Here is a 14,759-nt window from a genome sequence, read left to right as displayed (position 1 = left end):
ACACAAGATGACATTACTTGTTTCACTTGCCATCTTCTCTTTCTTGTTTTTCCCTGTGTTTCCGGACTGTTTGCAAATTGGTATTTTAGCAAGGCTATCGCCGCAAGTCATGGTGTTTGTGTTTATATTGGTAACAGTAACTAGCAAATATCTGTGATTTGTCTAATTTGAGTCAGCACTTTAACTGACCTTTTTTCAGTAAATTTAACAAAACAATTAATTTCAAACCCCAGCTGTGCATGGCCTTTGGTTGTTCACAAGGCCTGACTTGGAGCCAAGACTACATCCAACCTACAAAGAGTGGCCAACCTGCTCCTCTCACATTGGCCATGGACAGCATGTGCTGGTTGTAGGGTCAGGGATGTGGCCAAGCCCTCTGTCCAACCCTCTGCCATCAACCATCCCCTGATGCTCACAACCTCAGCTTTGTGCTATATGAGTTTGTCGCATGGCCTTTTCTATGACCAGGCCCTGTGACCTTCCCCTTTTCATTTAACTCCTGCAGTGGCTGTGCACTTCAGATGCTAGATGCAGGACCTTACCTGTGGTGGGTGAATTAAACAATCAAAGGTCTATCACTGGGTTGCACCTACTTCGATTTTAATCAGGATGTCTCTTATGGCACTCCAGCCACATCTCTTGCCCATGGGTATGGGCATTTACCCCACCTGGAACTAACAAGTCTGGAATGCACATTGTGTTTTGTGGACACAACAAAGTAACTAATCTGTCTGACGCTATGTGGGGTTTTTCATATTCTTGGTACAACAACCTTAGCGGGTAAAGGCTCAGTTTTCAATATGGGTGCAATCAAGCGTTCAGATTTATCATCTTGTAAACACATGCATATTTCCTGAGTAAGGTAAAATTCACAAAGGAGGGTATGACTTGCAAATTACCTTCCTTGGTCCAAAAGCGTGTCTTTTACGCTGTAAGGGCACTGGATATTTGACATGTTCTACTTGGCAAAGACTTGAGGACATATTTACGAGCTCTCTTTTAGTGACCAATAGTGGCACAAACCTTTCAACCATATGTATGAGGCCACGCAAAACCAGTTTGCATGGCTTTGAATGGCCTCATAAATATGGAGTAAGGCAAGGCAGCGCAAACTGATACATTGCCTTACTCTGGAGCAGTCCTAGGATGTTGCAGTGGGGGTTTCCACACAATACCCGTAGATTTTGATGCATCCCAAGATTGACAAGAATCCTCTTTCTATGTGTGCTGCATTCGGCTGCACACATGGAAAGAAGTTAAAGCTTCCCAGGATTGAAGGTGTCACAAATACAATCCTGCCTACAGCGCAGTCAGCCTGCACCACGGTGCAAGGGTGCCTATGTTGGTGCTATGCAGCCAAACTGGCACTAACGCAGTGGGAAAGGACAGATATGCATTATAATGCATAGATACAGTGCATTCCTGCCTTTTCCTCTTGACACAGGGCAGCGCAGCACAGCAAGGTGACATGCTGTACTGCCCTGCGCCAAAAGCCCGTAAATCAAGCCCCTGGTGTGCAAAATCATCACATTGTTTTTCAGTGGGTGCAATCCTATTTGCATTTAAAACTAGATTTGCGCCTAGATTTTTGCAGTGTCCTAAGAGTCAACCATAAACTCATGAAGAAATTCATATAATTAATAGATAATATTCACAACTCTCTCCAGAGGGGGGATGCAACATTATCCTGCAAAGCACTTTAAATAATATGGGCCTAATTTATGAGAAATTGGCATAGGGCAGTGCTGCATGTCTTGTTACTGCGCTGTCCTAAGACAATGTGAAAAGGCAGGAATGCACTGTATTTATGAAATATGTTGGAACGGGTTTATGATGCAGAGTAGGGCAAGGCAGTGACCTGCGCTGCGTTGTCTTACTCCATATCTATTAGGGCCATGCAAAGCCAAGCAAAGTGGCTTTTGCGTCACCTCATAGATTGAGAGGCTTACGCTGCCAGAGCATAAAAAAAAGTGACTCTATGGCAGCACAAGCCCTCACATAAATAAGCCCCACGAAGAGTAAGGTAAAAAAGCAATTGCAGGTGCAATTTGTCAAGACAAATAGTAATAAAACACACTTACCATTTGCTACTCGAAATGATGGAAGGCTGTGGTTGCAGGAACAAGTATCTGCAAATTCTTGTGAACGAGCTGCAAGACCATCATCCCATTGCTTGATGAGTAATTAAAAGGTAAATCATTATTGGAAACCAGGATTAAATACCTTAAGATCTTGTCAACACAATTTCCGGGCTGTGTCAATTTACATATCTACAGAGGAGTACAGAAAGCACCCACCATTGCATGCTGGATTAAGTGAAATTCTGTGTATTTTTTAATAGATTGAAGAAGCTAGAGTATAATTCAAACAATATGTTGTATAATGTATGTAGAGTAGGTAGCCATTCACTTTTCACATCCTATCACCTCTTGGTGCGTATTGCGGAGTAGGGCTGGGTAAGGCCCCTTCCTGTAGGAAGCAAAACCCTCACAAGGGTCCAATACACTCAGGAACCCCAAGAGAGTAGGCCCTTAAGACCCTCACGGGTGAGTAGCCGTGCTATATAAACTCCTGATTGATTGATTGACTATCAGCTGTACTATAATGATGGGTAAAATAATCTATGCACACCCTTGACAAGAACATGCAGTAAATGCACAAACAGACTCTTAGGCAGATATCCAGTGGTATGCATTAGGGACTATTGTCCTAATGAAGCCACGGCTTCAGGTTAGGCAAAAACATCCTGGTTTTAACCTTGTTACACAATAAAATAGGGTTAGTCAACCTTGAGACAATATTTCCTTAGTATCTCCCGCAAACCTCTTTTTCAGCCTTTGAGGTATAAGGGTGGTGCATTTAAAACACCTACTCAATCTGCAGGTAAGACTGGCTGTGCCATTGTAGTGTTCGGATCGAACAAAAGAAGCTATAAAGAGTTTTGCATCTGTAAGGAGACCAGCAGAGTTAAATTCATCTGAGTTTACATGACGAGCGAGGTCAAAGATGAAGTAGTTGGGTGAGGTGTTGTTGTCCTCTTACTCAAAGAGATCTTAGTAATATTTTTTTACCAGAGTTGATGTATTTTTAGCATTGACTCTAAAAAGTAAGATAATTTCCCCATACCTGATCCTACAGTGTCTTTGGTTGGATGTATTTCATATATTCATAAGTACCAGAACCCTCAAAGGAAAGTTCTTGTTATTTAATGCCAGTACCAAGGGGGAGCAAGAGTCATTGGTACTCTTGCTGTCTGTTTTGGAATTGTAGTGGACAGTCACCTATTCATCTCCTGTGGTGGACAAAGAATGGTGTTTCATAATCGTACTGATACTTATACAGTAATGCAATTCTCTTTGGTGTTGCCATGCACTGTATTTTGTCCATTGCCCATCACCCTTTCTAATGTTTTTTCTCTTGGGTTACTAAATATTTAAACGTAGATGAAATACTATTTTATTTTACTTTTTTTATTCAATATTCCTGAACATGAATGTGATGTGTGTGAACATTAAAAAAACAGCTTTTACCAAAAATACGCTTTAAATGGAAGGATAGCATCAAAAGGAACTAAGAACTACTTTACAAAACAATTTGACTTAGAGTTTCCTTCTGTAAAGGATTCATAAAGCGCAGCTAATCACCCAACAGGGTATCCAGGCGCTTGCAGGTCCTCGGAAGCTTATGCGAACAGCCAGGTCTTGAGAGCCATTTGGAATTCCAGAAATGAAGTTATGGTCCGGAGGTGCGTGGGGTTAGTTGTTTAGAGCATTTTGTGCGTGGGTCAGCAGCTTGAATTGTCATCTCTTCTACATGGGGAGCCAGTGGAATTGCATAAGGTGGGCTGTGATGTGTGTTCATCGGGAAAGGCCAAGGATGAGTCTGGCTGCGGTGTACTGTGTGGTCTGAAGTCTCTGTAGGAGGTGTGCACTGATTCCCATATAGAAGGCATTACTGTAGTCCAGCTGGCTGGTGATGAGGTTCTGTGTCACAGTGCGTGTTGTTTTTCAGAGTAGCCACTTGAAAAATCTTATTTAGCATGCGCATAGTGTGGAAGTAGGCAGCGGAGATGGTTTTGATCCGTAATTTCATGGTGAGATTTTTGTCAATGATGTTTCTGAGGTTTCAGCCGTGGTTGGAGGGAGCGGATGCAGGTCCTAGCCCACCAGGAGTCATTCCATCTGTTGCTACTGTTGCCAAAGATCAATACTTCTGTATTGTCTGGGTTCAGCTGCAGGCAGTTGTTCTTCATCTGGTTGGCGACATTTGTCATGCGTCTGTGGAAGTTGGTTCTGGTGGTGGTGGGGTCATCAGTGAGTGAGAGGATGAGTTGGGTGTTGTCTGTGTTGAAAATTATGGTGAGTCCGTGGGATCTGACTATATTGGCCAGCAGGGTCATATATGCGTTGAAGACATGGGGCTGAAGGATGAGGTCTGGGGGACACCATGAGTGATCTCCTAGGGTTCAGAGGTGAAAGGTGGATATTCATGGTTCTTCTGGTGAGGAAAGAGATGATCTATCCAAGTGTGTCCCCTTGGATACCAATGTGGTGAAGTCTTTCGTTAAGTGTTTGTGGTGGGATATAGTGTTGAAGGCTACAAAGAGGTCAAGGAGGATCAAATATGCTGTTTCTCTTCGGTCGAGGAGGGTTCGGATGTCGTCAGTGGATGTGATCAGAGCAGTTTTGGCGCTGTGATTGCTCCAGAAGCCGGATTGGGAGGTGTCAAGAGAGTGGTTCTGCTCTAGGTCTGTCATGAGTTAATTGTTGATGATCTTTTTGAGTTCCTTCACTGGGAATGGGAGATTGGCAGGTAGTTTTTGAATTTTCTGGGGTCGGCCGAGGGTTTTTTAAGTAGTAGTTGGACTTTGGCATGTTTCCAGACATCAGGAAGTGTTGTGTGGTGATAGAGGTGTTGAGTAGGGTAGTGAGTTCCTGGCCGATCCTTTGATTTCTGAGGTTGAGGACGTGGTGAGGCATGGATCTGTAGGAGCTCCTGTGTGGATGGATTACATGATAGAGGTGGTGTCATGAGTGGAGATGATGTGCCAGGAGGTCAGTGTGTGGTTCGTGTCAGTTACGGTAGTGGTGTGTGTGTCGAGTTTGTCACTGGGTGTGGGTTGGGAATCAAAGTTTCTATATATGATTGGTATCTTGTTGTGGAAGAAGTGGATGAGGTTATCACACAGCTACTGTGAGATTATGATATTGTGTTCGCTGGCAGCTGGGTTGGAGAATACCTTAACGCTGTTGGAAAGCTCCTTGGTGATGCTGGCACCAGTTTCCATTTATGCAGCAAAGGCTGTATTCTTTGTTGACCACATCAGGTGGTGGTAGAGGTTGAGGGAGGTCTTGAAGGCTTCCCTGTTGGAGGTGTCCTTGCACATGCACCATCTCCTCTCCAACTGTTTGCTGTCTCGTTTCTCTGTTCTGAGCTCTTCAGTGTACCAGCTGGCCATTTTGAAGGATTTTCTCTGGGTGTCACTCTTGTTGGGGATGATGCTGTCTGCTTAATTGGTGACCAAGGCATTGGAGCTTTTCACTCCAGTGGCGGCCGGCATGGCATGCGGGTGTCAGGGCAGTGTCACGGGAAAGGTGTTGAGTGGGGGTCGTGCTGGGGAATATAAATAATAAGCTTACCTTGAGGCCGGGTCCCGCTTCTCTGCTCCTTCTTTCCTGCCTCTGACTCCAGGAAGAGGAAGCAGGCAGCCAGGCTCCCTCCCCTAAGCCAATTACCATGCTGCAATGCATTGTTGTGATTGGTCTGAGAGCCCTGACCCAGCGCTCAGCCAGGGGCAGAAGGGGTGAGAATGTTCTCCATGCAGGCTGTAATGCAGCCTATGTGAAGAACTGGGAAAGTATGCATGACTGGGTTGGGCGGTTCAAAAGGGCCAATCAAACAGTCATTGCACACTTAAGAGTGGTCAAACCACTCCTTCCCTGCTCCGAGAGTGGATCAGCCCCGCCCACCCACCCACAAAGCAGCAGGACATGTAGCATAAAACAATAATAACTCTAAGTTATTATTAATTTATGTTTCTACTTGGCATTGCATAAAAGCAGTGGCGCAATGCTCCTCTGCCATAGCGGAGGAGCGGCCACTGTTTCACTCCCTTTTTAAATTTGGTGGCAGTAGCAGAGTTACAGGTGTTCACTCTGAGATTTTACTCCACCTCCTGTGGGATGTGTTAGTCATCTTGGGGGTTGCAGTGGGGGGATGGAGATGCTGAAGTGGATGATGGTGTGATCGGTTCATGTGAGTTCTGTGACATGGCTGAATTTGATGCAATTGCTGAAGGTGATCATTGGGTCCAGCGTCTGTCCTGTGGTGTGAGTAGGATCTTGAGCGATCTGTGCCAACCCGAGGCTGCTCATACTGTCGAGGAGGTGTGCGATGTTTTTGTCATTTGGGTTGTTGATGTGGAAATTTGGGATGCCAAGGAAGATGTAGTCCTTGGAGTCTAAGGCGAGGGGCACCAGACATCACCACAGACATTTTTGACTTAGCCCGACTTAAAAACTTTCTCCAATATGGATCTTATTACCCAGATGCACTAAAATAAGGAACTTTCTGTATGTGATTCCTGTTTTTTTATGTCTGAATTAACAGTAAGCTTACCGTCCAGGCATTCAGGTGAGGGTCATTTATTTATATTGTTATATTGTTTCTTTTTTAATAGTTCTACTCTCCTTCTGAGACCATCTATAGCAGCCTCTCTTCCCCTAGTGTTCGGTCTTCTTCCATCTTGCTGAGCAAATCTCTGCCTGCATGATTTGTTTATGTTTGTACACATCAAAGTCATGTTCAGGAACATTGGCCAAAAAAGAAAATAATTTAATAAAAGAATGTCTCACCCATTAAATCATAGTATATATATATGGGTTACCTGCGATGTTAACTTAGCAAAGCCCGTTACAAGGGGATACATTTTTCTCACTTAAAATTAAGATTGTGTATTATATTTACTTGTGTTACACAGTGTTTAAAGATGCAGTTCTCATGAGATTGTGTGATCCGCAATATCTTGCTTCTGTAGTAACCAGGGCAAAGTGGAAGTCTCTACTGCTTGCTGTAGCTAGCGAGATGGAAGACACATAGCCTGGAGTGAGCAGCTTGCTCAGTGATACCAGAACTACAGGCCTCTCCAAAGGAGTTCCCACGCTGGAAACTCCACAGCAAGTGAGTAAAGCAGATATTGATGCTGCTTATTGGGGTAGTGAGGGGCCACCTCTTGCCAAAACCCTGAGACTGGAAGCAAATAATGAGACTATGGGAGGCCCTGACGATGAAGAAGTAAATGGGTGCTTTGTGCAGGGCTTTGAACTTACTGAGCTCTGAGAGCACTTGAAAGATAAATTGGGTTTGGCCCTGCTTGCTGCTCAAAAGGAGAACTCTCCCAACACAAGCAATTGGAGCCGGGGTCTATCTCTGCACAGTGGTGTTCACTGCATCATGACACATGAGTGGAGAGAAGTCATTAAACAAATGTTCTCAAAATGTATCCTCAGGAAAATGTCATAGAATTCCTGGCATCTTTTAAAGTTGACAATCTAATTGCAGGAATGTCTTCACAAGGCACAGTCCGTTCAGAGGATGCCCTGCCTACTGGCTCAGTGGATAAGAGAGTAGCAGGGACTGTTAAGAGAGCCTATGCAACAGCTACTTTTTTAATTTCGGCTAATGCTTATGCAGCCTACATTTTCAGTCTCTTCCAAAATACTTTCAAACTCTTATGGATTAGATGCAGGAGGTTATAGACTATTCCTCATCCTTTTCAATGATGGAACAACCAGTCTTAGAAAACTTTTTCAGCCGCCACTAGAGGGGCAGCAATTGCCACAGGTAGGCACATCCAAAGCTGTACTGGAAAACTGATGGAGCTGCAAAATCCATCCTGAAAAATCTGCCCTATGTTGGTTCAAAGATCTTTTATCAGCAACTTGGATAGACAGCGAAGGGAAGCTAGAAGTTAATGGCCCCTGTACAAGCACTGCTTTTTATATTTAAATTATGTGTCATTCAGGTATAAACACTGTGAACTTGGTTAGGATTACTTTAAACACATTTGCACTCGGTTGAGTGTTATCATTTGCAAGTGTATGTGAAAATACGTTCAATTAAAAAAAACTGCCCTTTTTAATGAACAGTAATTGTTCATAGTGAATCTCCCAGATTAAAACTGACTAACAGAACCATAGTATACAACTATTCGACACCAAATTATCAGCTTACCATTTTTAGCATGTTGGCTGCAGGAGGAACAGTCATCTTCCTGAAGTAATTGTGAGCTGAAACAATTTCTTGCTGATTCACTAGTTGATTTGTTCTGATTGTGGAACAGTTTCTTATTTCATAGGCCTAAATATAAATAACAGAGAAGTGTTACACTTATGTTTTAATGTGTGTTCTTCAATTTTATTAATGCAGTTTACTATATGCACCAGACTACATTTTCTCTTTCAAGAAGTATGAAAATAGTTATCAAAAATCACAGATGAGTGCATCAGAATTCAAAATGTCAAACACTTAAAATCAAATAGGAAATCCCACATAAAACACTTAAAATCTGAGTCTGCTGCACTTCTTCAGCCTTTAATTTAGAGAATAAAATAAATATGTGATAGTTGAACTGGAGTTGTAATGTACAGTTGCCATTGATATCATGTTGTCAATTCTCCTCAAAGGTAGAACACAATATAATGCCAATCTATGAAAACATCTCTTTTATTAGTGTCACTTTAAATCCAACAAACAATCATATAACTAATTTGTGTTCTTGTCTGTATTTCTTTAACTACTTCTCTAGACGTCACTTTAAATCAACTTTGAACAACTTGATATTTTACAACTTTACTTCTACTGTTCATATATCATCCCCCGCATAACAAGCTTGCAAGCCCGATTATATTCTGTGACATCCATGTCTATTGAACAATAGTTTCACATTCTGTACTGTCACCTTAAAAATAGGTATTCATTTTCCACATTTTGTTAGCATGCACACGTTTCAAAGGGATCACTGAAATATTATCAACGGTCACATTATCGACTTGCTAAAATATCGTTGAAAAATTATCGACGACAAAAATATCGACTTTGTATACTTATTACACCAACTACAAAAATATCGAGTCAAAAATATCGACTCTTTAGAATATTGAGTACATAAATATCGCCTTAATAAATATCGACTACAAATATATCGTTTTTCATGAAATTACCCCTAACACTACAAAAATATCGACTACTAAAATATAGAGTACAAAAATATCGTTTCAAATAAAATATCGAGTTCTTTTTTGTACCCTTTCATGTCTAAAATACCATATTAATCGTCAATAAAAGTCATTGCTCTATACAAAAAACATTTTACATATAATACCTGTTACTTTTATAACATTCCTATTTATCTACATTTACTGTACAATCTAATAAATGTGTTATATCATTTGAAAAATATTCTTTACTTTTAACTAACATTTTCATTATTTAATTTTCACTTACACATCTATTTTATTTAACAACTAACCTGCTTTAATGCGGAAATCACCACATACCACCATTCTCACATCAACAAACACACCAATTAACAAAAAAAAAATTCAAACTAGCCTATACAATGCTTCATTTCATCCTACAACCAATCAAATCAAAGCACACAAAATACACATACTATAAAAGGGATACATGCATTCTACCATTTGTTGCTGCTAACTCTATAGAAAGAAGATGCCAACACTCTGAAGATTTTGTTCCTGAACAAACATCTTTAAAGATCCAGCTCACTAGCTAATTATTCAAGTAAGTTACAGTGCATTATTTAGAAATCTAAATTAGTAGTCTACTATTTTACTTATATCTCCTAACTCTTGCACTTATTTAATTTTTATCTCCTCCTACATTTCTGATAGAAACTACTCCAAATAAATTCCTAGTACATGCTCCTATTTCTTCACCTGGAAAATCAGATAGTAAGTATATATTAATGCTCTGTTATACACCAACTGCTGTTTTTAAACACTATTTCACAAGATTCATTCTTTATTTTAAACATTTTATTCACAGATATTCTGAGATTTTCCTATTTCAACACTACAAATGTATAAAACTACACTAATTAAACATGTAAGTATGTATGTTTTTGATAGTAAACACCCAATATTAAAAATGCTATTTTCTAAACAACGTATCTTGCATATTACATCTTCCCTACAGATTCAATAAAAACATCCAACATCAACTATACCAAAAGACAAGACTACCCTTGTAAAAAATGTAAGTATACTTGTAATTTGTCTAAAACTTCCGAAAAAAATGAAAACTATGTTCTTAACACCATGTTATTTATTTTATATTTCCTCTACAGATATTCTGAATACATCATACATCTATTCTACCTACAGCAAACAAAACTACTTATTAAGATTTTTGTATACTTTTAAATATTTCCAATTTCCCAACGGTTCCAAATATTATTTATAATATTTTACATTTATTTATTCTATCTTCTCTACAGATCTGAACTTTACTACCTTGATGTACTCCACCAAATACTACAACTCAACTATTTAAACAAGTAAGTATATGTAATGTTTACATCAAATGTCCTACTAAGCAAAATAGAAAACTGCTTTTTCCTAGGAAAAACGTTTGTTATGTGTAAACATTAACTTAGCATTTCTATATTTTCATACCAACAGTAAATAAAGAAATACATACAAGAAAATATTTCAAAATACAGTTCTGCATTTGTGATTACTACTTTTAGTAACTGTAAGTATAAATACATCATTAATTATGTTTGCACCACAAAGTGAAATATATGTTTTTTGATTTTGTTTCTTTCTACTCTTTCCTAGAACAAGTAAAACAAAATGACAGAAGGTGCAGAATTTGTTATGTCACAGAAAAATAAATTACTGTTATGTTATATGGGCTATGTTTATAATCAGGAAAGACAAAGTGGTAGAAAAGTTTTCTGGAAATGTACCAAATATTACTCAAACAAATGTTATGGAAGGGCTACTACTGAGGAAACTAATGTGTTATTTACCAGGGAACACAATCATCCCCCCAATGTCACAGAAATTGAAATAAGAGATGCTTTAGAAAGTATAAAAACTGCTAGCACACAAAGTGATAAACCAACAACACAAATCCTTAAAGAAGAACTGTTAAAAGTCCCAGCCCATGCTTCAGGTCAACTACCCTCTATTGACTCCCTTAAACACACAATTGCATACACTAAAAGACTCACTACCACAACCCAACCCAACCCTACTACTTTTGAGGAAATTATTATTTCACCAGAAATGTGCATCATACACAATAAAGACAAATTTATCCTTTTTGACAATGAAAGCAGTACAAACAGAATCATAATGTTTGCAACTGCAAGTAATTTAAGAAAAATCCAACAGTGTCCCCAATGGATGATGGATGGAACATTTAAACAATGCCCAAAACCTTTTTATCAACTATATTCCATCCACGGTTTATACCATAACTATAACATCCCTTTCATTTACTGTTTGCTACCTAACAAACAGCAAAACACTTATACAGAAATATTAAATGTTCTCAAAAATGAAATCAATAATTATTTTCCACAAAAAATAATTATTGATTTCGAATTAGCTATGATTAATAGCATTTTGAAAACATTTCCCCACACAGCAATCCAGGGTTGCTACTATCATTTCAATCAGAGCATATGGAGACATCTCCAGAAATCAACTTTAAGTATTCTATACTCAACAGATAGCACCTTTGCCTATCAAATTAAAAAATTGATAGCACTGGCCTACGTTCCTGTTACCGATGTAGCGGAACACTATAATTTATTAATTGACAGCACATATTACAAGAGGAATGAAGATAAACTAACCCCATTACTGGACTATTTCGAAGATACTTGGGTGGGAAGGTTGCACAGATCTGGACATCGATGCCAACCCAAATTCCAAATCCCTTGGTGGAATGTCTATCTTAGTACTTTAAACCAAGAGGCTAAAACAAACAACAGTGTAGAAGGGTGGCATAATGCTTTCCAAGCTACCACAAGCAGAGCCAAACCCACATTCCATAACCTACTAGAAGCTTTGAAAAAAGAACAAAGCTATCAAGAACTGAGAATGGAACAATCTGTGACCCAAATTGGTCCAAAACTAACAAAACAAACTAAACAAATGTTCCGACTACTGCAAAGTCAAGTCACACTATATCCTACAACTAGAGGATTAGAATACCTGTCAATAATAGCTAAAAGCCTACTATAAAAATGTCTACAAAATATACTAATGTCTTCTTACAATAATGGTAAATATAAAAATCATAAACATTTCTAAACAATTATAAATAATACATATTTGTTTAAGAAACTTATCAAAATTTGGGTCATTATTTCTGAACAAATATGCAATATTTATAATTACATCACACATACACATTACATAAAGATCGACATTTCCCACCCAATAAAAAAAGTACTTTAAATACTTAAAATTTTTGTAGATGAAAAAGACGTAATGAAGCAAAATACAATCCATACAATCCATTGCAATGTAGGACAATTTCAATATGGGAAACCCTCATAAACTCGAAAATTATGTAAAAATGAAATAAACGCTCCAGGAAATCCCGAAAACAGTAGTGTGGACACTTTAGTATTTAAAGTGATATACACACAACTTTTGAAAAACGGTCACGCATATCAATGTATCAATCCAATACGAAACCCTCCAAAAACCCGAAAAATGTTTAAAAAATTTAAAATCCGCTCCTGGCAAACACGAAAAATAGGAGATACATGTCAAAATATAACCATAATAAGTCATACATTAGTTTCTCCTGAAAAAAACACGCTTCCTTCCATGTAGTTTTCATGCGAGGAACCGGAACCTGTAAAAAAACATACATAACGAAACCCACCCACAAATAGCCCATAACATTTGTAAATACACTCACAATTAACATTAACCATGTAAGAAGACATTTCCTAACACTTAAAATAACACTAGAACTAAAACATACACAACGCATCTATAACAACGACATTTCACCTAAACGCTACATAAACAATTCATACATACACACAAAAACACTACACAGTTCGAATATACCCTCAAACATTACCACTCAGTTATAAATTGTATGTAAAAATAACCTTACCTCTCTCCACGCGAAGCAACTCCCGACCGCGAGCTTCTCCAGTCCTGAATGAAGCGCAATAACCTTACGCGGTAAAAAAGTAGTCCCCTTAAACCATTTTTGAAAAGGTATCATAGAAAATACAATGTTATAGTAAAAAAATATAATACATACACATTGTTATTTTAACAAATTAATACACTAGACTCATTATAATTTAAATTGTTTAAAAAATATAAATATATTTAATATTAATTAATATATAGTAATTATTATATATTAATAATATTAAAAAATTATGTAACACTTGAAATAATATATGTAAATAATTTCTTATTGTGTACATTTATTGGAATAACTTTGTGTTTGTTTATAACTAAACATAATAATTGTTTATGGTAATAATTAATAATAATAAAAAATATAACTTATTTATTGTTATTAATAAAAAAATTATAACCATTTAATATATAAACAATGCCCTGAAATAATGTATTTTTATTTCTCTGAATGTATGTTTTTCAGAAAAGAAGAGATAAATGATTATGTTTAGTAATTAATAATAATAATAATAATAAATATATTTGTTATTATTTTTATTAATTATTACAAAATGTTTTATAATAATTTCTAAGTATTATAAAAGTATATAATTGCATAAATAATCTTTTGCCAATACCAGATATTATTATTAAACATATTCTTCCCCTATACAGTTATAAAGTTTACAACATAATATATTTATATGTTTCATTTAAAAACAACATTGTCTGAAATATGTACCAAAAAATGTCTTAATTTGTATTTCCATATCTTGAGCAAATATAATAATTGTCATGTTACTTTATAAAAATGTAAATTTAAAAAATAAATATTTAATAATATTAATATATAATATTAACATTATTAAATATAAATGGAAGAAGCTGAAAAAAACTGTTTTTTTATTTATTTCAATATAAATACTTGTTACTCAAAGTTAATGATGATAAATATGTTTATTTACAGAAAAAATGTTGTTAAATAATTTTGTGTGATAATTTACAACATATACATAAATGATAATGTGTTATTCTGGAAATACTAAATTTCAAAAAAAATTTATGTTCTTTTTGATTGTGATTGTATTGTAGTACACATAATTTTTTTTTAAAAATGTAATAAAGTTTTGTGAAAACATCCATTTTGCATTATTTTGTAATATAATAACACGGTAATGTACAATTATATGCAAATGTGCTGGACACTGACCAATTAATATTTACTATTGCTACTCCAGTCAAGCTAATATCATGGAAGGTGCTGGACACTGACCAATAATTATTTACTATTCCTACTCCAGTCAAGCTAATATCAGGGAAGGTGCTGGATAGTGACCAATGATTAATTACTATTCCAACTCCAGTCTAGCTAATATCAGGGAATGTGCTGGACTCAGAAAAAAATTATATTACTATTCCAACTCCAGTGTAGCTAATATCAGGGAAGGTGCTGGACACAGAACAATTATTAATTACTATTCCTACTCCAGTCAAGCTAATATCAAGGAAGGTGCTGGACACTGACCAATTAATAATTGCTATTCCTACTCCAGTCAAACTATTATCAGG

At 37.2% G+C, this 14,759-nt stretch overlaps 1 protein-coding gene across 1 annotated transcript in view; it reads right to left on the bottom strand.

The window, feature by feature from the left end:
• LOC144761281 (cysteine-rich venom protein-like) overlaps nucleotides 1-14,759 on the bottom strand; it is a 207,386-nt gene that overhangs the window by 130,876 nt on the left and 61,751 nt on the right. The window contains exons 2-3 of the mRNA XM_078646728.1: nucleotides 8,233-8,358; nucleotides 2,082-2,172 (exon numbers count right to left, since the gene is read on the bottom strand). Coding sequence (XP_078502854.1) covers nucleotides 2,082-2,172; nucleotides 8,233-8,358 — 217 coding nt within the window. The remainder of the gene's footprint in view (nucleotides 1-2,081; nucleotides 2,173-8,232; nucleotides 8,359-14,759) is intronic.

The sequence above is a fragment of the Lissotriton helveticus genome, chromosome 6 (genome assembly GCF_964261635.1).
Source record: "Lissotriton helveticus chromosome 6, aLisHel1.1, whole genome shotgun sequence".
In the NCBI taxonomy this organism is placed as follows: Eukaryota; Metazoa; Chordata; class Amphibia; order Caudata; family Salamandridae; genus Lissotriton; species Lissotriton helveticus.
Note: the sequence above shows the minus strand (reverse complement) of the source record. Positions and strands in the feature narration are given on the sequence as shown.